The sequence below is a fragment of the Salmo salar genome, chromosome ssa03 (assembly GCF_905237065.1).
Source record: "Salmo salar chromosome ssa03, Ssal_v3.1, whole genome shotgun sequence".
Classification (NCBI taxonomy): Eukaryota; Metazoa; Chordata; class Actinopteri; order Salmoniformes; family Salmonidae; genus Salmo; species Salmo salar.
In genome coordinates, this window is record NC_059444.1 from 3,653,745 (window position 1) to 3,681,528 (window position 27,784).

General features: G+C 43.1%; 2 protein-coding genes across 4 annotated transcripts in view; one reads left to right on the forward strand and one right to left on the reverse strand.

The window, feature by feature from the left end:
- The window catches only part of LOC106596333 (zinc finger FYVE domain-containing protein 9), a 69,920-nt gene extending 44,298 nt beyond the window's left edge, over positions 1-25,622 (forward strand). The window contains exons 13-19 of the mRNA XM_045714336.1: positions 7,303-7,407; positions 16,784-16,934; positions 17,184-17,264; positions 19,921-20,086; positions 20,244-20,349; positions 20,542-20,724; positions 21,324-25,622. Of these exons, the coding sequence (XP_045570292.1) occupies positions 7,303-7,407; positions 16,784-16,934; positions 17,184-17,264; positions 19,921-20,086; positions 20,244-20,349; positions 20,542-20,724; positions 21,324-21,485 (954 nt within the window). The 3' untranslated portion in view covers positions 21,486-25,622. The remainder of the gene's footprint in view (positions 1-7,302; positions 7,408-16,783; positions 16,935-17,183; positions 17,265-19,920; positions 20,087-20,243; positions 20,350-20,541; positions 20,725-21,323) is intronic.
- Positions 25,533-27,784, reverse strand: part of cc2d1b (coiled-coil and C2 domain containing 1B) — a 41,470-nt gene continuing 39,218 nt past the window's right edge. For all 3 annotated transcript variants that reach the window (XM_045714403.1, XM_045714404.1, XM_045714402.1), the window contains exon 25: positions 25,533-27,761. The gene's annotated coding sequence lies outside the window, so the exon portion shown is untranslated. The remainder of the gene's footprint in view (positions 27,762-27,784) is intronic.

Genomic DNA, 27,784 nt, shown 5'->3' on the forward strand with positions numbered 1-27,784 from the left:
GGCTGTCCAACTCTGTTCCTGTAGCTACCTAGTGATGCTATTGGCTGTCCAACTCTGTTCCTGTAGCTACCTAGTGATGCTATTGGCTCTCCAACTCTGTTCCTGTAGCTACCTAGTGATGCTATTGGCTGTCCAACCCTGTTCCTGTAGCTACCTAGTGATGCTATTGGCTGTCCAACCCTGTTCCTGTAGCTACCTAGTGATGCTATTGGCTGTCCAACCCTGTTCCTGTAGCTACCTAGTGATGCTATTGGCTGTCCAACCCTGTTCCTGTAGCTACCTAGTGATGCTATTGGCTCTCCAACTCTGTTCCTGTAGCTACCTAGTGATGCTATTGGCTGTCCAACCCTGTTCCTGTAGCTACCTAGTGATGCTATTGGCTCTCCAACTCTGTTCCTGTAGCTACCTAGTGATGCTATTGGCTGTCCAACTCTGTTCCTGTAGCTACCTAGTGATGCTATTGGCTGTCCAACTCTGTTCCTGTAGCTACCTAGTGATGCTATTGGCTCTCCAACTCTGTTCCTGTAGCTACCTAGTGATGCTATTGGCTGTCCAACTCTGTTCCTGTAGCTACCTAGTGATGCTATTGGCTCTCCAACTCTGTTCCTGTAGCTACCTAGTGATGCTATTGGCTGTCCAACTCTGTTCCTGTAGCTACCTAGTGATGCTATTGGCTGTCCAACTCTGTTCCTGTAGCTACCTAGTGATGCTATTGGCTCTCCAACTCTGTTCCTGTAGCTACCTAGTGATGCTATTGGCTGTCCAACCCTGTTCCTGTAGCTACCTAGTGATGCTATTGGCTGTCCAACCCTGTTCCTGTAGCTACCTAGTGATGCTATTGGCTGTCCAACTCTGTTCCTGTAGCTACCTAGTGATGCTATTGGCTGTCCAACTCTGTTCCTGTAGCTACCTAGTGATGCTATTGGCTCTCCAACCCTGTAGCTACCTAGTGATGCTATTGGCTGTCCAACTCTGTTCCTGTAGCTACCTAGTGATGCTATTGGCTCTCCAACTCTGTTCCTGTAGCTACCTAGTGATGCTATTGGCTGTCCAACTCTGTTCCTGTAGCTACCTAGTGATGCTATTGGCTGTCCAACTCTGTTCCTGTAGCTACCTAGTGATGCTATTGGCTGTCCAACCCTGTTCCTGTAGCTACCTAGTGATGCTATTGGCTGTCCAACTCTGTTCCTGTAGCTACCTAGTGATGCTATTGGCTGTCCAACCCTGTTCCTGTAGCTACCTAGTGATGCTATTGGCTCTCCAACTCTGTTCCTGTAGCTACCTAGTGATGCTATTGGCTGTCCAACCCTGTTCCTGTAGCTACCTAGTGATGCTATTGGCTGTCCAACCCTGTTCCTGTAGCTACCTAGTGATGCTATTGGCTCTCCAACCCTGTAGCTACCTAGTGATGCTATTGGCTGTCCAACTCTGTTCCTGTAGCTACCTAGTGATGCTATTGGCTCTCCAACTCTGTTCCTGTAGCTACCTAGTGATGCTATTGGCTGTCCAACTCTGTTCCTGTAGCTACCTAGTGATGCTATTGGCTGTCCAACTCTGTTCCTGTAGCTACCTAGTGATGCTATTGGCTCTCCAACTCTGTTCCTGTAGCTACCTAGTGATGCTATTGGCTGTCCAACCCTGTTCCTGTAGCTACCTAGTGATGCTATTGGCTGTCCAACCCTGTTCCTGTAGCTACCTAGTGATGCTATTGGCTGTCCAACCCTGTTCCTGTAGCTACCTAGTGATGCTATTGGCTGTCCAACCCTGTTCCTGTAGCTACCTAGTGATGCTATTGGCTGTCCAACTCTGTTCCTGTAGCTACCTAGTGATGCTATTGGCTGTCCAACCCTGTTCCTGTAGCTACCTAGTGATGCTATTGGCTCTCCAACTCTGTTCCTGTAGCTACCTAGTGATGCTATTGGCTGTCCAACTCTGTTCCTGTAGCTACCTAGTGATGCTATTGGCTGTCCAACTCTGTTCCTGTAGCTACCTAGTGATGCTATTGGCTCTCCAACTCTGTTCCTGTAGCTACCTAGTGATGCTATTGGCTGTCCAACTCTGTTCCTGTAGCTACCTAGTGATGCTATTGGCTCTCCAACTCTGTTCCTGTAGCTACCTAGTGATGCTATTGGCTGTCCAACTCTGTTCCTGTAGCTACCTAGTGATGCTATTGGCTGTCCAACTCTGTTCCTGTAGCTACCTAGTGATGCTATTGGCTCTCCAACTCTGTTCCTGTAGCTACCTAGTGATGCTATTGGCTGTCCAACCCTGTTCCTGTAGCTACCTAGTGATGCTATTGGCTGTCCAACCCTGTTCCTGTAGCTACCTAGTGATGCTATTGGCTGTCCAACCCTGTTCCTGTAGCTACCTAGTGATGCTATTGGCTGTCCAACCCTGTTCCTGTAGCTACCTAGTGATGCTATTGGCTGTCCAACCCTGTTCCTGTAGCTACCTAGTGATGCTATTGGCTGTCCAACTCTGTTCCTGCAGCTACCTAGTGATGCTATTGGCTGTCCAACCCTGTTCCTGTAGCTACCTAGTGATGCTATTGGCTGTCCAACCCTGTTCCTGTAGCTACCTAGTGATGCTATTGGCTGTCCAACCCTGTTCCTGTAGCTACCTAGTGATGCTATTGGCTCTCCAACCCTGTAGCTACCTAGTGATGCTATTGGCTGTCCAACTCTGTTCCTGTAACTACCTAGTGATGCTATTGGCTCTCCAACTCTGTTCCTGTAGCTACCTAGTGATGCTATTGGCTGTCCAACTCTGTTCCTGTAGCTACCTAGTGATGCTATTGGCTGTCCAACTCTGTTCCTGTAGCTACCTAGTGATGCTATTGGCTCTCCAACTCTGTTCCTGTAGCTACCTAGTGATGCTATTGGCTGTCCAACCCTGTTCCTGTAGCTACCTAGTAATGCTATTGGCTCTCCAACCCTGTAGCTACCTAGTGATGCTATTGGCTCTCCAACTCTGTTCCTGTAGCTACCTAGTGATGCTATTGGCTGTCCAACCCTGTTCCTGTAGCTACCTAGTGATGCTATTGTCTCTCCAACCCTGTTCCTGTAGCTACCTAGTGATGCTATTGGCTCTCCAACTCTGTTCCTGTAGCTACCTAGTGATGCTATTGGCTCTCCAACCCTGTAGCTACCTAGTGATGCTATTGGCTCTCCAACTCTGTTCCTGTAGCTACCTAGTGATGCTATTGGCTCTCCAACCCTGTAGCTACCTAGTGATGCTATTGGCTCTCCAACTCTGTTCCTGTAGCTACCTAGTAAACATATTTCACTAAACTGGTGACCGTCCCTCTGCGTGTGTAACCGATGTGAAATGGCTAGCTAGTTAGCGGTGGTGCGCGCTAATAGCGTTTCAATCGCTGACGTCACTCGCTCTGAGACCTTGAAGTAGTCGTTTCCCCTTTGCTCTGCAAGGGCCGCGGCTTTTGTGGCGCGACGGGTAACGATGCTTCGTGGGGTGTCAGTTGTTGATGTGTGCAGAGGGTCCCTGGTTCGAGCCCGGGTAGGGGCGAGGAGAGGGACGGAAGCTATACTGTTACACGTACTCGATAGAAGAGTAGAGGAGATGGAACCACATGGTGGTGAGAGATTCTGTATAGCTAAAAGTAATGTCATTCAATGTATTAGAATATATATCACTATAGATATATATTCTAATACAGATTCACTATAATTGTTGGCTAACTGTAAACCGCCCGGCACAATCAATGAACTAACAGCATGGCCTAGGGCTATACGTCCTCTCCCAGACTCGCGGATAGACATTTTTGTAACCAGTCCACCAGTATGCATAATAATACAGTCAGAACTCAAAAGGCAATTACTGTTACATTTTGGAGTATAGGCTAGACTAATCATGTACCAAAGACCTATTTTTATGCCACGCTTAATCCGCGGTAGGTTATGTATTTCATAAGGGCACAGTTATTTTTAGGGGGCTTGGGCTCATAAGCCTATGCATAAGGACAAGCTGTAGTATGTGTGTAGAGGGTGTTTTTAAATTAATCATCACTTTTTCGAAAGCGATTTTTTTTTTTTTTTTTTTAGTTGTTGTGGATGTTGTTTCAAAGCCTAACAACGACCATGTTTTTATTCTGTTTCAACCTGCTGATGGGAGTTTTTAAAAGCACTATACTGTTTTGATCATTTGTGCTTTTGATGTGATTTTTCTCTATTCTATTTGCATTAACGTCAGTGGTTAGAGGGACAATAGAGCCCTGAGTACCAGGCCATTAGGACCTGATGGAGAGACAATAGAGCCCTGAGTACCAGGCCATTAGGACCTGATGGAGGGACAATAGAGCCCTGAGTACCAGGCCATTAGGACCTGATGGAGGGACAATAGAGCCCTGAGTACCAGGCCATTAGGACCTGATGGAGGGACAATAGAGCTCTGAGTACCAGGCCATTAGGACCTGATGGAGGGACAATAGAGCCCTGAGTACCAGGCCATTAGGACCTGATGGAGGGACAATAGAGCTCTGAGTACCAGGCCATTAGGACCTGATGGAGGGACAATAGAGCCCTGAGTACCAGGCCATTAGGACCTGATGGAGGGACAATAGAGCCCTGAGTACCAGGCCATTAGGACCTGATGGAGGGACAATAGAGCCCTGAGTACCAGGCCATTAGGACATCATGGAGGGACAATAGAGCTCTGAGTACCAGGCCATTAGGACCTGATGGAGGGACAATAGAGCTCTGAGTACCAGGCCATTAGGACCTGATGGAGGGACAATAGAGCCCTGAGAACCAGGCCATTAGGACCTGATGGAGGGACAATAGAGCCCTGAGAACCAGGCCATTAGGACCTGATGGAGGGACAATAGAGCCCTGAGTACCAGGCCATTAGGACCTGATGGAGGGACAATAGAGCCCTGAGTACCAGGCCATTAGGACCTGATGGAGAGACAATAGAGCCCTGAGTACCAGGCCATTAGGACCTGATGGAGGGACAATAGAGCCCTGAGTACCAGGCCATTAGGACCTGATGGAGGGACAATAGAGCCCGGAGTACCAGGCCATTAGGACCTGATGGAGGGACAGTAGAGCTCTGAGTACCAGGCCATTAGGACCTGATGGAGGGACAATAGAGCCCTGAGTACCAGGCCATTAGGACCTGATGGAGGGACAATAGAGCCCTGAGTACCAGGCCATTAGGACATCATGGAGGGACAATAGAGCTCTGAGTACCAGGCCATTAGGACCTGATGGAGGGACAATAGAGCTCTGAGTACCAGGCCATTAGGACCTGATGGAGGGACAATAGAGCCCTGAGAACCAGGCCATTAGGACCTGATGGAGGGACAATAGAGCCCTGAGAACCAGGCCATTAGGACCTGATGGAGGGACAATAGAGCCCTGAGTACCAGGCCATTAGGACCTGATGGAGGGACAATAGAGCCCTGAGTACCAGGCCATTAGGACCTGATGGAGAGACAATAGAGCCCTGAGTACCAGGCCATTAGGACCTGATGGAGGGACAATAGAGCCCTGAGTACCAGGCCATTAGGACCTGATGGAGGGACAATAGAGCCCGGAGTACCAGGCCATTAGGACCTGATGGAGGGACAGTAGAGCTCTGAGTACCAGGCCATTAGGACCTGATGGAGGGACAATAGAGCCCTGAGTACCAGGCCATTAGGACCTGATGGAGGGACAATAGAGCTCTGAGTACCAGGCCATTAGGACCTGATGGAGGGACAATAGAGCTCTGAGTACCAGGCCATTAGGACCTGATGGAGGGACAATAGAGCTCGGAGTACCAGGCCATTAGGACCTGATGGAGGGACAATAGAGCCCTGAGTACCAGGCCATTAGGACCTGATGGAGGGACAATAGAGCCCTGAGTACCAGGCCATTAGGGCCTGATGGAGGGACAATAGAGCCCTGAGTACCAGGCCATTAGGACCTGATGGAGGGACAATAGAGCCCTGAGTACCAGGCCATTAGGACCTGATGGAGGGACAATAGAGCCCTGAGTACCAGGCCATTAGGACCTGATGGAGGGACAATAGAGCTCTGAGTACCAGGCCATTAGGACCTGATGGAGGGACAATAGAGCTCTGAGTACCAGGCCATTAGGACCTGATGGAGGGACAATAGAGCCCTGAGTACCAGGCCATTAGGACCTGATGGAGGGACAATAGAGCTCTGAGTACCAGGCCATTAGGACCTGATGGAGGGACAATAGAGCTCTGAGTACCAGGCCATTAGGACCTGATGGAGGGACAATAGAGCTCGGAGTACCAGGCCATTAGGACCTGATGGAGGGACAATAGAGCTCTGAGTACCAGGCCACTAGGACCTGATGGAGGGACAATCGAGCACCAGGCCATTAGGACATGATGGTAGTTAGTAAATTGGGTATTACCAACGCATGTCCAGAGTGCATAAAAGGAGATTACCGCGACTCAATGGTCACGTGGAATTTTACTGCGGTCATGACGATAATGTTAACATACCCATGGTGATTATTATTGGACCCTGCTGGTCATGGGGATTATTATTATTATTATTTAATTTATTATTATTTATTTATATTTATATTAGTAATTATTATTGTCATCATCAATAATAATAAGAATAATAATTATTATTATTAGTATTATTATTGGACCCTGCTGGTCATCTATGAACGTTTGAACATCTTGGAAAACGATCTGGCCTTAATGGCCATGAACTCTTATCTCCACCCGGCACAACCAGAAGAGGACTGGCCACTCCTCAGAGCCTGGTTCCTCTCTACCCGGCACAACCAGAAGAGGACTGGCCACCCCTCAGAGCCTGGTTCCTCTCTACCCGGCACAACCAGAAGAGGACTGGCCACCCCTCAGAGCCTGGTTCCTCTCTACCCGGCACAGCCAGAAGAGGACTGGCCACCCCTCAGAGCCTGGTTCCTCTCTACCCGGCACAACCAGAAGAGGACTGGCCACCCCTCAGAGCCTGGTTCCTCTCTAGGTTTCTTCCTAGGTTCCTGCCTTTCTAGGGAGTTTTTCCTAGCTTCTACATCTGCATTGCTTGGGGTTTTAGGCTGGGTTTCTGTACAGCACTATGTGACATCTGCTGATGTAAAAAGGGCTTTATAAATACATTTGATTGATTTAATTGAAGGGTCTATATAATGTATCTACAGGACTTCCGTAACTACCAGTACACGTTGCCCATGGTGAAGGGTCTATATAATATAATATAATGTATCTACAGGACCTCCGTAACTACCAGTACACGCTGCCCATGGTGAAGGGTCTATATAATATAATATAATATAATATAATAGTATCTACAGGACCTCCGTAACTACCAGTACACGCTGCCCATGGTGAAGGGTCTGGTGGTGGACATGGAGGTGAAGAAAACCTGCATCAAGATCCCCAGCAACCGATACAACGAGGTGAGGCTGTCAACCAATCATATTGCTTCCTTGTGAGGAGTTCTGCCAATCACAAGTCACCACGGTCCTAAAACCAGAGGTAACCAACACTATGTACAGTCGACTGGAATCCACACTGAATATCGTTCCTTTTCATTTCACTGATTCGCGGTCTGGACCTGCCTTCATTGATACTGTTTTAGTATAACCAAGATGTTTAGTGTGCTACGGAAGACTTTAATCCCTGTAAGGTTCAGAAATGAGTGGTTTATCTGCTTGGCTACAGCCACCCTAACAGATGGGAACCCAGAGATTTGACCCCAGACTGTATTAACACAGTCAGTGACTCAAACACTCAAGATTCTCACTTTAAAAAAAAATATATATATATATTTCTGCCATGTGAACGATAGGAGAAATGACAAAATCAGTCACATAGACCAGGATTACCAGGATTTCTCCAATATTATTGTATTTTCCTTAATGTACCTCATCAAAATGGAACATATTTAATCTAAAACAACTGGAAGTGATTTGTGGAAACTTCAACCATAAGGATTATGTTACCGTACTGAACAGACAACCTTGTCACAACCAGAGGCCTTCTGACCGGAACTCTTCAGGCCCTGGTTTCCCAAAAGCAACTTAAGGCTAGTTGGTTACCGTAATTTCCGGACTATTGAGCGCACCTGAATATAAGCCGCACCCACTGAATTAAATTTTTTAAAATTATTTTGAACATAAATAAGCCGCACATGTCTATAAGCCGCAGGTGCCTACCGGTACATTGAAACAAATTAACTTTACACAGGCTTTAACGAAACACGGCTTGTAACAAAAAATAAAAAATTAGCAGTAAACAGTAGCCTACCAAGAAAGTCATTGGTCACTATCTTCCTCCTCCTGTGCACTGAAACCACTGAAGTCATCTCCTTTCAAAAAAAAATTGAAAGCGGGAAAAATCCATATATTAGCCGCGTCATTGTTTTAAGCCGCGAGTTTCAAAGCCTGGGAAAAAAGTTGCGGCTTATAGTCCGGAAATTACGGTAATCGTTAGAACCTTTTTTTAGTGAGCATCGTTAAATCTCCCAATCCGATAGTAGTTAACGTTGCACTTGAAAACGTTCGTAATCTAACTCCACTCTAGAACAGCTAAGTGCGTCGTTAGATGTTTTGTTTTCCCCTCCTGCGGCACTTTATACCTGGAATCGCATGGGTAATTAGTCTCCCTGTGACGGCTGATAACGTCAGAACAAAGTTGACTACGTCTTTGCAAGCAAGTTTCAAATGAGACCGAATACAATATGGAATTGTATTGAGTAGTTTGGGGTAGGCCTCGTGTCTGAGGAATGCTCCTCTGAGCCAGATGCTGATGACAGGTTGCCCTCCCCTAAATCTAGGGGAGTATTTCATGTTAAAATCATTCTTTGTCTCTCACTTGCTGTTTCCACCACCTCCAGCACCACCAGCACCACCTCCCCACCACCACCACCACCTCCCCACCACCACCACCACCAGCACCACCACCACCACCTCCCCACCACCACCACCAGCACCACCTCACCACCAGCACCACCTCACCACCAGCACCACCTCACCACCAGCACCACCTCACCACCAGCACCACCTCACCACCAGCACCACCTCACCACCCCCCACCACCACCACCACCTCCCCACCACCACCACCACCACCACCTCCCCAGCACCACCACCACCACCACCACCTCCCCACCCCCCACCACCACCACCAGCACCACCTCACCACCACCACCACCACCTCCCCACCACTCCCACCACCTCCCCACCACCACCTCCCCACCCCCACCACCACCTCCCCACCACCACCTCCCCACCCCCACCACCACCACCTCCAGCAGCATAATAACCTGAAGGTCCGTCATCGGAACCTCGTTCTCCAGCGTAATAAAATGAAATACTCCCCTAGATTTAGGGGAGGGCAACCTGTCATCAGCATCTGGCTCAGAGGAGCATTTCTCAGACACGAGGCCTACCCCAAACTACTCAATACAATTCCATATGTCTGTTGAAGTTACAGATTGGACCTTTAATGACACAACCAGATTGTCTGCCCCAGCTGATGAAGGCTATTACCAGACTTACCAGGTTATAAACAAATTATAAACAGACTGACCAGGCTATTACCAGGTTATAAACAGACTGAACAGACTATTACCAGGTTATAAACAGACTGAACAGACTATTACCAGGTTATAAACAGACTGAACAGACTATTACCAGGTTATAAACAGACTGAACAGACTATTACCAGGTTATAAACAGACTGAACAGACTATTACCAGGTTATAAACAGGCTATTATCAGGTTAAACAGACTGAACAGACTATTACCAGGTTATAAACAGACTGAACAGGCTATTACCAGGTTATAAACAGACTGAACAGACTATTACCAGGTAATAAACAGACTGAACAGACTATTACCAGGTTATAAACAGACTGAACAGACTATTACCAGGTTATAAACAGACTGAACAGACTATTACCAGGTTATAAACAGACTGAACAGACTATTACCAGGTTATAAACAGGCTATTACCAGGTTATAAACAGACTGAACAGACTATTACCAGGTTATAAACAGACTGAACAGGCTATTACCAGGTTATAAACAGACTGAACAGATTATTACCAGGTTATAAACAGACTGAACAGGCTATTACCAGGTTATAAACAGGCTGAACAGACTATTACCAGGTTATAAACAGACTGAACAGGCTATTACCAGGTTATAAACAGACTGAACAGACTATTACCAGGTTATAAACAGACTGAACAGACTACAAGGTTATGAACAGACTGAACAGGCTATTACCAGGTTATGAACAGGCTGAACAGGCTACTACCAGGTTATAAACAGGCTATTACCAGGTTATAAACAGACTGAACAGACTATTACCAGGTAATAAACAGACTGAACAGACTATTACCAGGTTATAAACAGGCTATTACCAGGTTATAAACAGACTGAACAGACTATTACCAGGTTATAAACAGACTGAAAACTATTACCAGGTTATAAACAGACTGACACTCTTAAAAAGGCTATTACCAGGTTATAAACAGACTGAACAGGCTATTACCAGGTTATAAACAGGCTATAAACAACTGAAGACTATTACCAGGTAATAAACACCCTGAACAGGCTATTACCAGGTTATAAACAAACTGAACAGATTATTACCAGGTTATAAACAGACTGAACAGGCTACCAGGTTATAAACAGGCTATTACCAGGTTATAAACAGACTGAACAGACTATTACCAGGTTATAAACAGGCTATTACCAGGTTATAAACAGACTGAACAGACTATTACCAGGTAATAAACAGACTGAACAGACTATTACCAGGTTATAAGCAGGCTATTACCAGGTTATAAACAGACTGAACAGGCTATTACCAGGTTATAAACAGACTGAACAGGCTATTACCAGGTTATAAACAGACTGAACAGGCTATTACCAGGTTATAAACAGACTGAACAGACTATTACCAGGTTATAAACAGACTGAACAGGCTATTACCAGGTTATAAACAGACTGAACAGACTATTACCAGGTTATAAACAGACTGAACAGACTATTACCAGGTTATAAACAGACTGAACAGACTATTACCAGGTTATAAACAGACTGAACAGACTATTACCAGGTTATAAACAGGCTATTACCAGGTTATAAACAGACTGAACAGGCTATTACCAGGTTATAAACAGACTGAACAGGCTATTACCAGGTTATAAACAGACTGAACAGACTATTACCAGGTTATAAACAGACTGAACAGACTATTACCAGGTTATAAACAGACTGAACAGACTATTACCAGGTTATAAACAGACTGAACAGGCTATTACCAGGTTATAAACAGACTGAACAGACTATTACCAGGTTATAAACAGACTGAACAGGCTATTACCAGGTTATAAACAGATTGAACAGACTATTACCAGGTTATAAACAGACTGAACAGACTATTACCAGGTTATACACAGACTGAACAGACTATTACCAGGTTATAAACAGACTGAACAGACTATTACCAGGTTATAAACAGACTGAACAGACTATTACCAGGTTATAAACAGACTGAACAGACTATTACCAGGTTATAAACAGACTGAACAGGCTATTACCAGGTTATAAACAGACTGAACAGACTATTACCAGGTTATAAACAGACTGAACAGGCAATTACCAGGTTATACACAGACTGAACAGATTATTACCAGGTTATAAACAGACTGAACAGGCTATTACCAGGTTATAAACAGGCTATTACCAGGTTATAAACAGACTGAACAGACTATTACCAGGTAATAAACAGACTGAACAGACTATTACCAGGTTATAAACAGGCTATTACCAGGTAATAAACAGACTGAACAGACTATTACCAGGTTATAAACAGACTGAACAGACTATTACCATGTTATAAACAGACTGAACAGACTATTACCAGGTTATAAACAGACTGAACAGACTATTACCAGGTTATAAACAGACTGAACAGATTATTACCAGGTTATAAACAGACTGAACAGGCTATTACCAGGTTATAAACAGACTGAACAGACTATTACCAGGTTATAAACAGACTGAACAGACTATTACCAGGTTATAAACAGACTGAACAGGCTATTACCAGGTTATAAACAGACTGAACAGACTATTACCAGGTTATAAACAGACTGAACAGACTATTACCAGGTTATAAACAGACTGAACAGACTATTACCAGGTTATAAACAGGCTATTATCAGGTTAAACAGACTGAACAGGCTATTACCAGGTTATAAACAGACTGAACAGGCTATTACCAGGTTATAAACAGACTGAACAGACTATTACCAGGTTATAAACAGACTGAACAGACTATTACCAGGTTATAAACAGACTGAACAGACTATTACCAGGTAATAAACAGACTGAACAGACTATTACCAGGTTATAAACAGACTGAACAGACTATTACCAGGTTATAAACAGGCTATTACCAGGTTATAAACAGGCTATTACCAGGTTATAAACAGACTGAACAGACTATTACCAGGTTATAAACAGACTGAACAGACTATTACCAGGTTATAAACAGACTGAACAGACTATTACCAGGTTATAAACAGACTGAACAGACTATTACCAGGTTATAAACAGACTGAACAGACTATTACCAGGTTATAAGCAGGCTATTACCAGGTTATAAACAGACTGAACAGACTATTACCAGGTTATAAACAGACTGAACAGACTATTACCAGGTTATAAACAGACTGAACAGACTATTACCAGGTTATAAACAGGCTATTACCAGGTTATAAACAGACTGAACAGACTATTACCAGGTAATAAACAGACTGAACAGACTATTACCAGGTTATAAACAGGCTATTACCAGGTTATAAACAGACTGAACAGACTATTACCAGGTTATAAACAGACTGAACAGACTATTACCAGGTTATAAACAGACTGAACAGACTATTACCAGGTTATAAACAGGCTATTACCAGGTTATAAACAGACTGAACAGGCTATTACCAGGTTATAAACAGGCTATAAACAACTGAAGACTATTACCAGGTAATAAACACCCTGAACAGGCTATTACCAGGTTATAAACAGACTGAACAGATTATTACCAGGTTATAAACAGACTGAACAGGCTACCAGGTTATAAACAGGCTATTACCAGGTTATAAACAGACTGAACAGACTATTACCAGGTTATAAACAGGCTATTACCAGGTTATAAACAGACTGAACAGACTATTACCAGGTAATAAACAGACTGAACAGACTATTACCAGGTTATAAGCAGGCTATTACCAGGTTATAAACAGACTGAACAGGCTATTACCAGGTTATAAACAGACTGAACAGGCTATTACCAGGTTATAAACAGACTGAACAGGCTATTACCAGGTTATAAACAGACTGAACAGACTATTACCAGGTTATAAACAGACTGAACAGGCTATTACCAGGTTATAAACAGACTGAACAGGCTATTACCAGGTTATAAACAGACTGAGCAGACTATTACCAGGTTATAAACAGACTGAACAGACTATTACCAGGTTATAAACAGACTGAACAGACTATTACCAGGTTATAAACAGACTGAACAGACTATTACCAGGTTATAAACAGGCTATTACCAGGTTATAAACAGACTGAACAGGCTATTACCAGGTTATAAACAGACTGAACAGGCTATTACCAGGTTATAAACAGACTGAACAGACTATTACCAGGTTATAAACAGACTGAACAGACTATTACCAGATTATAAACAGACTGAACAGACTATTACCAGGTTATAAACAGACTGAACAGGCTATTACCAGGTTATAAACAGACTGAACAGGCTATTACCAGGTTATAAACAGACTGAACAGACTATTACCAGGTTATAAACAGACTGAACAGGCTATTACCAGGTTATAAACAGACTGAACAGACTTTACCAGGTTATAAACAGACTGAACAGACTATTACCAGGTTATACACAGACTGAACAGACTATTACCAGGTTATACACAGACTGAACAGACTATTACCAGGTTATAAACAGACTGAACAGACTATTACCAGGTTATAAACAGACTGAACAGACTATTACCAGGTTATAAACAGACTGAACAGACTATTACCAGGTTATAAACAGACTGAACAGGCTATTACCAGGTTATAAACAGACTGAACAGACTATTACCAGGTTATAAACAGACTGAACAGGCAATTACCAGGTTATACACAGACTGAACAGATTATTACCAGGTTATAAACAGACTGAACAGGCTATTACCAGGTTATAAACAGGCTATTACCAGGTTATAAACAGACTGAACAGACTATTACCAGGTTATAAACAGGCTATTACCAGGTAATAAACAGACTGAACAGACTATTACCAGGTTATAAACAGACTGAACAGACTATTACCATGTTATAAACAGACTGAACAGACTATTACCAGGTTATAAACAGACTGAACAGACTATTACCAGGTTATAAACAGACTGAACAGATTATTACCAGGTTATAAACAGACTGAACAGGCTATTACCAGGTTATAAACAGACTGAACAGACTATTACCAGGTTATAAACAGACTGAACAGACTATTACCAGGTTATAAACAGACTGAACAGACTATTACCAGGTTATAAACAGACTGAACAGACTATTACCAGGTTATAAACAGGCTATTATCAGGTTAAACAGACTGAACAGGCTATTACCAGGTTATAAACAGACTGAACAGGCTATTACCAGGTTATAAACAGACTGAACAGACTATTACCAGGTTATAAACAGACTGAACAGACTATTACCAGGTTATAAACAGACTGAACAGACTATTACCAGGTAATAAACAGACTGAACAGACTATTACCAGGTTATAAACAGACTGAACAGACTATTACCAGGTTATAAACAGGCTATTACCAGGTTATAAACAGACTATTACCAGGTTATAAACAGACTGAACAGACTATTACCAGGTTATAAACAGACTGAACAGACTATTACCAGGTTATAAACAGACTGAACAGACTATTACCAGGTTATAAACAGACTGAACAGACTATTACCAGGTTATAAACAGACTGAACAGACTATTACCAGGTTATAAGCAGGCTATTACCAGGTTATAAACAGACTGAACAGACTATTACCAGGTTATAAACAGACTGAACAGACTATTACCAGGTTATAAACAGACTGAACAGACTATTACCAGGTTATAAACAGGCTATTACCAGGTTATAAACAGGCTATTACCAGGTTATAAACAGACTGAACAGACTATTACCAGGTTATAAACAGACTGAACAGACTATTACCAGGTTATAAACAGACTGAACAGACTATTACCAGGTTATAAACAGACTGAACAGACTATTACCAGGTTATAAACAGACTGAACAGACTATTACCAGGTTATAAACAGACTGAACAGACTATTACCAGGTTATAAACAGACTGAACAGATTATTACCAGGTTATAAACAGACTGAACAGACTATTACCAGGTTATAAACAGACTGAACAGACTATTACCAGGTTATAAACAGACTGAACAGACTATTACCAGGTTATACACAGACTGAACAGATTATTACCAGGTTATAAACAGACTGAACAGACTATTACCAGGTTATAAACAGACTGAACAGACTATTACCAGGTTATAAACAGACTATTACCAGGTTATAAACAGACTGAACAGACTATTACCAGGTTATAAACAGACTATTACCAGGTTATAAACAGACTGAACAGACTATTACCAGGTTATAAACAGACTGAACAGACTATTACCAGGTTATAAACAGACTGAACAGACTATTACCAGGTTATAAACAGACTGAACAGACTATTACCAGGTTATAAACAGACTGAACAGACTATTACCAGGTTATAAACAGGCTATTACCAGGTTATAAACAGACTGAACAGACTATTACCAGACTGAACAGACTTACCAGGTTATAAACAGACTGAACAGACTATTACCAGGTTATAAACAGACTGAACAGACTATTACCAGGTTATAAACAGACTGAACAGACTATTACCAGGTTATAAACAGACTGAACAGACTATTACCAGGTTATAAACAGACTGAACAGACTATTACCAGGTTATAAACAGACTGAACAGACTATTACCAGGTTATAAACAGACTGAACAGACTATTACCAGGTTATAAACAGACTGAACAGACTATTACCAGGTTATAAACAGGCTATTACCAGGTTATAAACAGACTGAACAGACTATTACCAGGTTATAAACAGACTGAACAGGCTATTACCAGGTTATAAACAGACTGAACAGACTATTACCAGGTTATAAACAGACTGAAGACTATTACCAGGTTATAAACAGACTGAACAGGCTATTACCAGGTAATAAACAGACTGAACAGACTATTACCAGGTTATAAACAGACTGAACAGACTATTACCAGGTTATAAACAGACTGAACAGGCTATTACCAGGTTATAAACAGGCTGAACAGGCTATTACCAGGTTATAAACAGACTGAACAGACTATTACCAGGTTATAAACAGACTGAACAGACTATTACCAGGTTATAAACAGACTGAACAGACTATTACCAGGTTATAAACAGACTGAACAGACTATTACCAGGTTATAAACAGGCTATTATCAGGTTATAAACAGACTGAACAGACTATTACCAGGTTATAAACAGACTGAACAGACTATACCAAGTTATGAACAGACTATTACCAGACTTTGAACAGGTTATAAACAGACTATTACCAGACTTTGAACAGGTTATGAACAGACTATGAAGTCTTTGTATTCTCTGCAGCTGATGAAGGCGATGAACAAGTCCAATGAACACGTCCTGGCCATGGGGGCGTGTTTTAACGAGCAGGCCGACTCCCACCTGGTGTGTATTCAGAACGACGACGGAAACTACCAGACGCAGGCCATCAGTATCCACCACCAACCACGCAAAGGTACACACACACACACACACACACACACACACACACACACACACACACACACACACACACACACACACACACACACACACACTAACACACACACACAAACACACACACTAACACACACACACACACACACACACAGACACACACACACACACACACACACACAGTTGACATGGGGAGTCATGTCATAGTTTATCAACTGGACGAACAAAACCATGAATGTAATCAATATTACATGTTTTTTCGTTCCAGTGACTGGCGCCTGCTTCTTTGTGTTCAGTGGTTCGCTGAAGGCAGCCTCTGGATACCTGGCCAAGACCAGCATTGTGGAAGGTACCAACATCCTACAATATCTCCAACATTAGAGACTGCATTTTCAATTCAACTTTACTTTATCCCGTCAGGGGGAATTAATAAGGACCTCTTATTTACTGATAATGTCAGAGCACATTGTATGTGTGTTAGGGTTTTTCAAACTCTGAGGGGTCCCTGAATATAGACCAAATGATTAAAAGGTGAGGCACATTTGAACGCCGTTTGGGTCTTTGCTTGTCAAAAAAAAAAAGATACACACGTCGTATAACACTATTTGACGCGTTTAAATAAGCTTTTAATTTGACTCGTCAAATAACACAATTCCATTATAGAATGTTGTGTGTGCTGAATTTGCAAGTGCAAGCCAGGCGCCACCACTACTTTCAGTATCACTGTCAAAGCTGTACAATTAAAAAGTAGCCAAACAAGCAAACACCAGGCCACGAACGATGTGTTTACAATATTAATATATAAATTATTAAGGTGAGGCACACAGGCAACTAACAACTTACTACACAGCAAACACCGGGCCACGAACGATGTGTTTACAATATTAATATATAAATTATTAAGGTGAGGCACACAGGCAACTAACAACTTACTACACAGCAAACACCGGGCCACGAACGATGTGTTTACAATATTAATATATAAATTATTAAGGTGAGGCACACGGGCAACTAACAACTTACTACACAGCATACACTTATGTATACTGTAGCTAAGAAAGTAATACTGAAGCTAAGGAAGTAACACTGTAGCTAAGGAAGTAATACTGTAGCTAAGGAAGTAATACTGTAGCTAAGGAAGTAATACTGTAGCTAAGGAAGTAATACTGTCTCCCTTGCATATTACATCATTTATGCAGCAGCATACAATATATTTGTGGACTCATTTTGTTAAGGTGGTACAGCGGTCCTTTGTTGGCAAATTTTGTCATCAAACTTTGATCCAAGTCTGGCATTCGCTGGATTTATGGTGGGAACTCGGGAACAAAAAAAACCAGCCACTCCATTGAATAGCAGGCTAACGTTAGCGGTTTCTTTGCAATGCTTGCAGTTAGCCACTGATTCCATTCCAAACGACTCATTGTTGAACTTGCAATTTCCAACTTGTTGTGTAATCTTTATGTACAATGGCCGATCAGCACCGATACCTTTTTATCTATAATTTCTCTTCATGTGAGAAGGATGAAAAAGGATTCGCCAGTAGATTGTCGACTTGATGACAACTGATGATGACTGCTAGCTAAGATTTTGAAAGTCAGTCCAATCAAAGCTACTGTAGATAGAATGACATCAAATCACATTATATCTGTGGCCAATCACCTTGAGCTTTCTTGGATGGGCACTTCTAATAGAACTCTACGGCAGAACCCAAGGGGCTAACATTTACGAGCTCTAACCTTAGAATTGGGGATGACGTAATGTCCCATAAGTGACAGAAAGCAGAGCCAATCAGGCGCACCGCTCTGTATTTGCTGCTGGCTAGCCCCAACACCACAGAAAGCACTGAGCTAGACTGAAACACCTACATTTTGGAGCTGCTTTACTCAAGAAAACAAAAAAGACCATGTTTGTTTGCGGCTTTATTAACGAAATTACATTTTTATTTTTTTACATTCCTTGCAAACTGATATGTGACACGTATTAATGCCAAAACAGGTGGGGCTGCCCCACCTACCCTGAATGACAGGTCGCCACTGCCTATTGACATTGATCATCCTTGAGATGTTTCTACAACTTGATTGGAGTCCACCTGTGGTAAATTGAATTGGACATGATTTGGAAAGGCACACACCTGTCTATATAAGGTCCCACAGTTGTCAGAGCAAAACCCAAAGCCATGAGGTCGAAGAGATGCTTAATGAAAAACCTGCTCCATAGCGCTCAGGACCTCAGACTGGGGGGAAGGTTCACAGGACAACGACCCTAAACACACAGCCAAGACAATGCAGGAGTGGCATCGGAAACAAGTCTCTGAATGTCCTTGAGTGGCCCAGCCAGAGCCCGGACTTGAACCCGTTCGAACATCTCTGGAGAGACCTGAAAATAGCTGTGCAGTGATGCTCCCCATCCAACCTGACAGAGCATCTGCAGAGAAGAATGGGAGAAACTCCCCAAATACAGTTGTGCCAAGCTTGTAGTATCATACCCAAAGAGACTCGAGGCTGTAGTCACTGCCAAAGGTGCTTCAACAAAGTACTGAGTAAAGGGTCTGAATACTTACATAAATGTAATATTTCAGTGTTTTCATTTTGTATAAATTAGCAAAAATGTATATAAACCAGTTTTTTGGTTTGTCATTATGGGGTATTGTGATGTCATTATGGAGTATTGTGATGTCATTATGGAGTATTGTGATGTCATTATGGGGTATTGTGTGTAGATTGATGAGGGGGGAAAAAAACAATTGAATCCATTTTATATAAGGCTGTAACATAACAAAATGTAGAAAAAGTCAAGGGGTCTGAATACTTCCTGAAGGCATTATGTTGGTCACCTGTAGATGGTGCTATAGACCTGTTGTTCCCCTACAGATGGTGTTGTATGTCTGTAGACAATGTGATGGTGATGTGTATATATTATTTGTATGTATGTATATATGTATGTATGTATGTATGTATGTATGTATGTGTGTGTGTGTATATAATGTATATGTTGTTCCCTTGTAGATGGTGTGATGGTGCAGATCACAGCAGAGACCATGGATGTGCTACGGCAAGCCCTCAGGGACATGAAGGACTTTAGTATCACCTGTGGCCGGGCAGACCGGGAGGACAGCCAGGAACACGTTCACATACAGTGGATAGATGACGATCACAACTTTTACAATAAGGGGTGAGGAAGGGAACTGGGGAAACCTCTATACTCTAGTTTCTCTTCTGTGATGTCATGTCCTAGTATTTCCCTTCCTTAATACCTATCTATGAAAGATGTTTTAGAAGACGTTTTAAAGTAAGTGTATTATCTAAAACTCACCCCTGTTCCCCGCCAGGGTAATTAGTCCTGTTGATGGGAAGTCTATGGAGTTCATCACCAGCGTGAAAATCTTCCACGGTTCAGAGTTCAAGGCTAATGGGAAGGTCATCCGCTGGACAGAGGTATGTGATGTCACCCTCCTAAGCAACACCTAGGTTCAGTAAACACAAAACCAGACACACATTTTGAAACAGGGAGACACTACCTGATCTTGTCTTGTTTTTACTAAGCTGTGCCCTACTGAATACAACCGACATATTCTTATGTTTCCACTCAAGACAATCTGCAGCGTTTACAATATTCGCTCCTTTTAGGTGTTCTTCCTCCAGAGTGATGACCAGGACCAGCCAAACGGTCTGAGTGATCCTGCTGACCACAGTCGCCTGACGGAGAACGTGGCGAGGGCATTCTGCGTGGCGCTCTGCCCACACCTCAAACTGCTGAAGGCGGATGGAATGGCTAAGCTGGGCCTACGGGTCACCCTCGAGTCTGACCAGGTACGGACTCGGGTCATCACTATCTGGCCACACCGGAAATTAATCAAATCGCAAATCAGAAATGTGCAGGGGCAGACATCGACCAGAAATCTTCGCTGGCATTTCAAACACACCAGCCTGTTTTTTTTTCTTCCCTTAAGGCGCCCACACCGGCCCATTCCCCCCCCCCCACTAAGGCCTCATTATTAGCCAGATAATTTGCGAAAAAAAAACAAACAAGTTAGACAGTCCCACTGGGCTAAAAATGGACCAGCCCAGCTGGCATTTGCCTGAAATGCCCATGCAAATGTGTAATTTGGAATTAAACTCAAGGGATCTTTTAGTACATTTAATCAGATGTGTCAGTCAGCGCTAGGCTAAAACAAACAAGAATTGACTGAAACACTGAATTACAAAATAACTACCTGTCTCTGTGGGTCACCTAGCAACGGCCAACCCCCCCCCATAGTACCTGGTTAGATAAAAGAGAAATATATAGATAACTAACCATCTCTTCTCTGTTGTAACCTGTCGGGCCATAACGGGCCCTCTTCCCACCGGTACCTGGTTAGATAAAGGATGATAATGACCCGTCTCTTCCCTGTCCTCTTTTCTCCCAGGTGGGTTACCTAGCAGGTAGTAATGGCCAGCCACTCCCCTCCCGTTACCTGAGTGACCTGGACAGTACTCTGATCCCTGTCATCCACAGAGGGGCGTGTCAACTCAGTGAGGGACCTGTCGTCATGGAGCTGGTCTTCTACATCCTGGAAATCCTCTCCTAGGAGACGGAGGCACCGCTTACCAACACCCCAGACTCTGATCTCCTAGTTCTCTCTCTCGTCCTCATCCTCTTTTTTTATCCTCCCATCCTTCCATCTCTTCCGAGAGAGGGTGAAGGCTGTGAGGGGCAGCTAGCTGATGTTGCTATCCCTTCACCAGACAGACGGCTAGCTGTGGGGGAATGGTTACCAGCTAGCTAATGTTGCTATCCCTTCACCAGACAGACGGCTAGCTGTGGGGGAATGGTTACCAGCTAGCTAATGTTGCTATCCCTTCACCAGACAGCTAGCTGTGGGGGAATGGTTACCAGCTAGCTAATGTTGCTATCCCTTCACCAGCCAGCTAATGTTGCTATCCCTTCACCAGCCAGCTACTGTTGCTATCCCTTCACCAGCCAGCTAATGTTGCTATCCCTTCACTAGACAGCTAGCTAATGTTGCTATCCCTTCACTAGACAGCTAGCTGTGGGGTTATTACTCCCACCTACCAGCTAGCTAATGTTGCTATCCCTTCACTAGACAGCTAGCAGTGGGGGATAGTTACCAGCTAGCTAATGTTGCTATCCCTTCACTAGACAGCTAGCTGTGGGGGAATGGTTACCAGCTAGCTAATGTTGCTATCCCTTCACTAGACAGCTAGCTGTGGGGGATAGTTACCAGCTAGCTAATGTTGCTATCCCTTCACTAGACAGCTAGCTGTGGGGGAATGGTTACCAGCTAGCTAATGTTGCTATCCCTTCACTAGACAGCTAGCTGTGGGGGAATGGTTACCAGTTAGCTAATGTTGCTATCCCTTCACATGACATACAGCTAGGGCTTCTCCAGTCCACATATGCATCATGTCCACCCTGATCACATGAATCAGGAAATCACAGGACTATTCCAGTTCCACTGTGGTAGACCAGGCTGGGGGTTTGAGAAGTGGAAAAATTATTCCTTAGTTGTTACTTTTCTCGAAATCTAATGACACAACCTAGATTGGAGCCAATGTCTTAATAAGTAGCTGTTATTACTCCCACGTTTTACATTTTCTTCAAAACACAACTTTATATTGAAGGAGTGCCTTTGCTTTGACGGTCTGCAACGACCGTTAAGAAAACAATGTCGTGTTTCTACGTATGAATTTAGCTAGCCAAGTCGCCATGACAACGCCTACAAGTGTAATCGAGGATTTCTATTGGAGAAGCAGTTTCTGTCGCTCTTTCATACGTATTTGCTGTGGTAGCTAGAGGACAAAGCAGAAGCACTGCACTCTGGGAAACGTAGTCTCCGAAGGCCATGTTGTAGCATGGGCGCTTTGAGGACCCCCAGGTAAAGGTGTCCAAAGCTCTGCCTGATGAGACTACACGTGTGTCTCTACCGACAGGGACTTCACACGGTCCGGTGGGCTGGGAAGATTAAAAATTCGGAGATGAGTGGATGGAGAGGGGGGGTAGAGCGAGAACGAGAGGAGAGAATAGAGGGAGGATTTTTTTTTCTTTCTGGTGATTAATTTGCATCCTGGTGCTCAGTTCCTGCAGTCGCAACTCTTCACAGTGGAAGGAGGAAAGAGAGTAACATACCTGTCGTTTTCAGTCTGGCTTTTAGCCAATGATTACCAAATGTTTTATTTCCTGACATTGATGGGACTACAGTATTCGTTTTGCTTGTTATTTTGTTTAGGCAGAGCTACAATTGACTCAATAGCTCATCCAGACATCCAACACCAAGATTGTCTGTCTCACTAGAACTGCTAAGCAGTTGGACCACTTAGTCGAAGGCACAATGTCTAAGAGAGGCGGTGTGGGTGTTTACTGATTTTACTGTCAGACTTAATAGGTCAACCAAGCTTTATATGGCCGAGCTTCTAGCCTTCTGAGAACCATGTCAAGTGTCACCATTCTGTACACTGATTTAAAACAGGTTTCCAATTCTTTACCTTGAACATTCTAACAGGAAGTATAACAAACAGTCTCTGGCCTCTCATTGGTCACCCGAGGGGACTGGTTGGAGTCTTGGGATGAGAAATGCATTGTGGTCTGATCCTTTACCACTGACTTAACTCCAGCGTCATCGTTCCACTGTTAACTAACACCAGCATTATCATCCTTCTCTCTGTAAGCGATGGAGAGGATACTAGAGGAACTGAAGCATCTTCAGTAAATTGTTACCCGTGGTTGCTTCCCAAATTGCACTATATTCCCTTTTATAGTGCACTACATTTGACCGGAGCCATATGGGACGTAACCTATAGGTGATCCTGTCCTCCTGACCTGTGAGCCAAAGCAACTATTCAACACATTGATGCTGCACTCCTCCATCCACAGACCCCATAGCATTTTTGTACGATTGAAAATAAACTGCCGCTCTGATTTGAACGGGTCGTCATTATACAAAGAATATCATTTTTTTGCAGAAACTATTGTAAAATGCAGATGCAGTTTACAGGAGAATAGGACATTTTCAGGCTGAATGGTTAAAACAGCAGAGACCTTGGTCAAAGACTGGGCCTACTTCTCAAGAGGTGTGCACTTGCACACGCCTTCTCATGGACTCAACGATGGTGAAACTTCTCTCCAGACTTTGCTTATACCAATCCAATTGTTTTACATCCATTATGTCGGATGTGTAAGCGGCTCTGAGGGAGTTACGTCCGAAATGGCACCCTATTCCATATGGGTCTTGGTCAAAAGTAGTGCACTATGAGATAGGGTGCCGTTTGGAATGTAGACTGACCTCTGCTGTGTGGGCATGGACCTGAATAGAAACCAGGGTCTATCAGAAGAATATACTAGTGTTTCTGATCTGACTGTAATGTTTGCTAAATTTGGCAGAAAGCCATAATCAAAATATATTTCTAATTTATGGACTGCTAAATCTAAATAAGGATACAGTATATTATCAGGGGGTGGCAGGTAGATTAGTGGTTAGAGCGTTGGGCCAGTAACCAAAAGGTTGCTAGATCGAATCCCCGAGCTGACAAGGGTAAAAATCTGTCGTTCTGCCCCTGAACAACGCAGTTAAACCCACTGTTCCTAGGCCGTCATTGTAAATAAGAATTTGTTCTTATCTTACTTGCCTAATTAAATAAACAAACTTTGGCCGTTGTGGTTTTGCCAAGGGTTTTATTGATTAAACAATATGACTAATGCGATGATACTCAACTGTAAACTCCCAGGACAGACAATCACACATGAATATCGGCAGAAGAACTAGTGCATTAAGGTATGTAGAGTCATTTTATTGTAAAGAACATTGAGTTTCAGACAGTATTAAGGGCCTACTTGTTACTCTGGTTGTGTTGTTACAATGAATGAATGAATGGAGGGCATCAAACTGCTATGGACAGATGACATCAGTGGTTATTGAAAAGCATCCCTCCTGGGTCCTGTTCATTACACCCCAAACGGAAGAAATCGCCAGAACCACCTGCCCAATAAGGACATTTGTTTTTGCTTTCCGTTGCAGAACGTTTTCCCACCAATGAATACAACCTTGTGTCTGCCTATTCATCGAGCGACCATGCGGACTTGTCCAATATGACAGAACATTTCATTTTAGTCTGTTACGTGCCCTAATGAACAGGACTCACATTTCTGGAGAAGCTTTCATGTCTACACGCACATCACAGTGGCTTCCTAAATCCTTACACTAGTGTGCAACTTCCAAGATGAGACATTTCAAAAGGTTGTTTTCCTGAGGCCATTCAGAGCTTTGTGTACCTTTACTGGTAACAGGGTGGGACCTACCTGCATTTGTCCAATAGAAACTTGATTGTGGCAATGTTTTCCGTTGCAAAACGTTTTGCTACAGTGTGCACTAGTGAATACACCCCATTACATTTCTTTGGCACTAGTACAGCTGTAGAATTGTTTCTTGATGGTAGCATTTTGTTATTCAATTGAACAGACTCACCCATACCAGAAGTCTATTGCATAAAGACAGAAACAAACCAACTACACTGCATTGTGACAATATTCCACTGTCCTGTGGATCAGTCAGGCCGGAACAAGAAAATCCTGTTTATTTTTGACAGGATCAAAAAACAAAATATGTATGAAAAGCCCCAAAAATCTTTTTTCCTTTACTGAATACGTCAAAATGTCAAAAGCAGTCTATCAAAACCTGTAAGATGTATAATTAAAAATGTACAGAAAAGTGGAAATGCTTCGTTTTTGCCACAAATACACATTTTCGGGACTGATTCAGGTAAGGTACCTCAGGTCCTGTAAAGTGTACAGTTTTAAAGTCTCATTATGATAAACTTGCCAATATACATACAAAAACATATTGGAGCAGAGGAAACGGTTGCATTTTGTTAAATGAAAATTAATTAAATATTTATTTTGAATTGACGGGACCGCATCAATGCACAGTATTTATTATCAGTCATCAGTTGGAAATATTCTGATAGCCAATTATATTCCATCAGTAGAGAATGGGGGGGGATATAATTGGCTCTCAGTAGAGAATGGGGGGGGATATAATTGGCTCTCAGTAGAGAATGGGGGGGATATAATTGGCTCTCAGTAGAGAATGGGGGGGATATAATTGGCTCTCAGTAGAGAATGGGGGGGATATAATTGGCTCTCAGTAGAGAATGGGGGGGATATAATTGGCTCTCAGTAGAGAATGGGGGGGATATAATTGGCTCTCAGTAGAGAATGGGGGGGATATAATTGGCTCTCAGTAGAGAATGGAGGGATATAATTGGCTCTCAGTAGAGAATGGGGGGATATAATTGGCTCTCAGTAGAGAATGGGGGGGATATAATTGGCTCTCAGTAGAGAATGGGGGGATGTAATTGGCTCTCAGTAGAGAATGGGGGGATATAATTGGCTCTCAGTAGAGAATGGAGGGATATAATTGGCTCTCAGTAGAGAATGGAGGGATATAATTGGCTCAGACCGTGGGCCAGTTTCCCCAAACACAGACTGTCCTGAAACCCAAACCCCAAAAAATCATGTTCAATGAAGATTCTCCATTGAAAAGCTTCCTAGTCCGGTATAGGCGTAATCTGTGTCCGTGTAACCATAATGGCTTTGCTGTTAAGCATTTTAAATTACCACTCTTTTAATAAAATATTACTTTGATTTACACGCAAAACAAAAACAAAAATGTTCTTGGCTAAAAGCTCAGCTGAACCCAACTCGCGGATGATATCATTCTGTGTGTACGGAGGATCACAGCTATAAAGTGTAAACTTATGGAGTCTCTTCAACTTAACACAAAAACGAAATAACCCCAACCACAAGATAAATGACATCTTTCTCAAACAGCACCATAATCCCTATTTAGTGCACTAGTTTTAACCATGGCCCCATAGTTCACAGAGGGTCAAGTTCAGACACAGATCTATACTATCCAGCTCACAAGAGCTATGTCGCCTTACGACCATTTATGACACCTTACGAGTACCTACGACACGCTTATGTCAGTTGACCTTTGAATGTCCAGTAGCAGTGATAGCCAAGACATCTGTAAATTGAGTCATGTCCACCTGTGTGTGCATGAACATTATCCTGTTCTGCCATTAGAGCTGGGATTCAACCCCCCACCCAGCTTTAAAAAAAAGCAATCGTATCGTGGAGATCGCATTACCTTTAAAAAAAAGTCAAGCGGCTATAAACGAGGGGGGGATCTAAAATCAGGATTGAATCCTGGCCTATAACTGCTCCAGTGAATAGAAAGGAAACAACAGTTCTGGGAACAACAAGCAACAACAACGCAGCAAAGAATTACATTTGAGAGATGCAAGTTCTTATCACACATTATTATTGTAGTCATTAAAACAGTATGACAGCTATTCAAGGCAATTTAAATACGCAGCATCGTACAGCAACAGTGATTACTTTGGTAGAATAAGTGCATAGGTGGATAATATATTAGAGAGACTAAACTACGTAGCTGTTTTTCAAATCAGCAGGGTATGAACTAGGACTGGGATTCAACAAAAATAAATTGGCTCAAGCGGGAAAATAATGACCTGTAAAAGTCAAGTGCAGTACGCCTTTTGATTGAATCCCGGCCAATGTTATCTTAAGGTTAGCTAAACATGGAGCCCATTTCTCTCCCCCCCCCCCCAGAGTGAAGAGAAAGTCCATCTCTCTGTGTGCAAAATGTTTACAAGCTAAAGACCCGTGTTGACTGTGTCGGACTGCCAGAACCCTGGAAGACTAAACAGGCCAGCCACGACAACATACATCATCAGCATCCTCCTCTTCATCATCATCATCATCATCATCCTCCTCCTCCCCCCCGTCATAATCTTCATCAGAGGACAACGGGAGTGTTTATCATCTGTGAGATAGAAAGGTCATCGA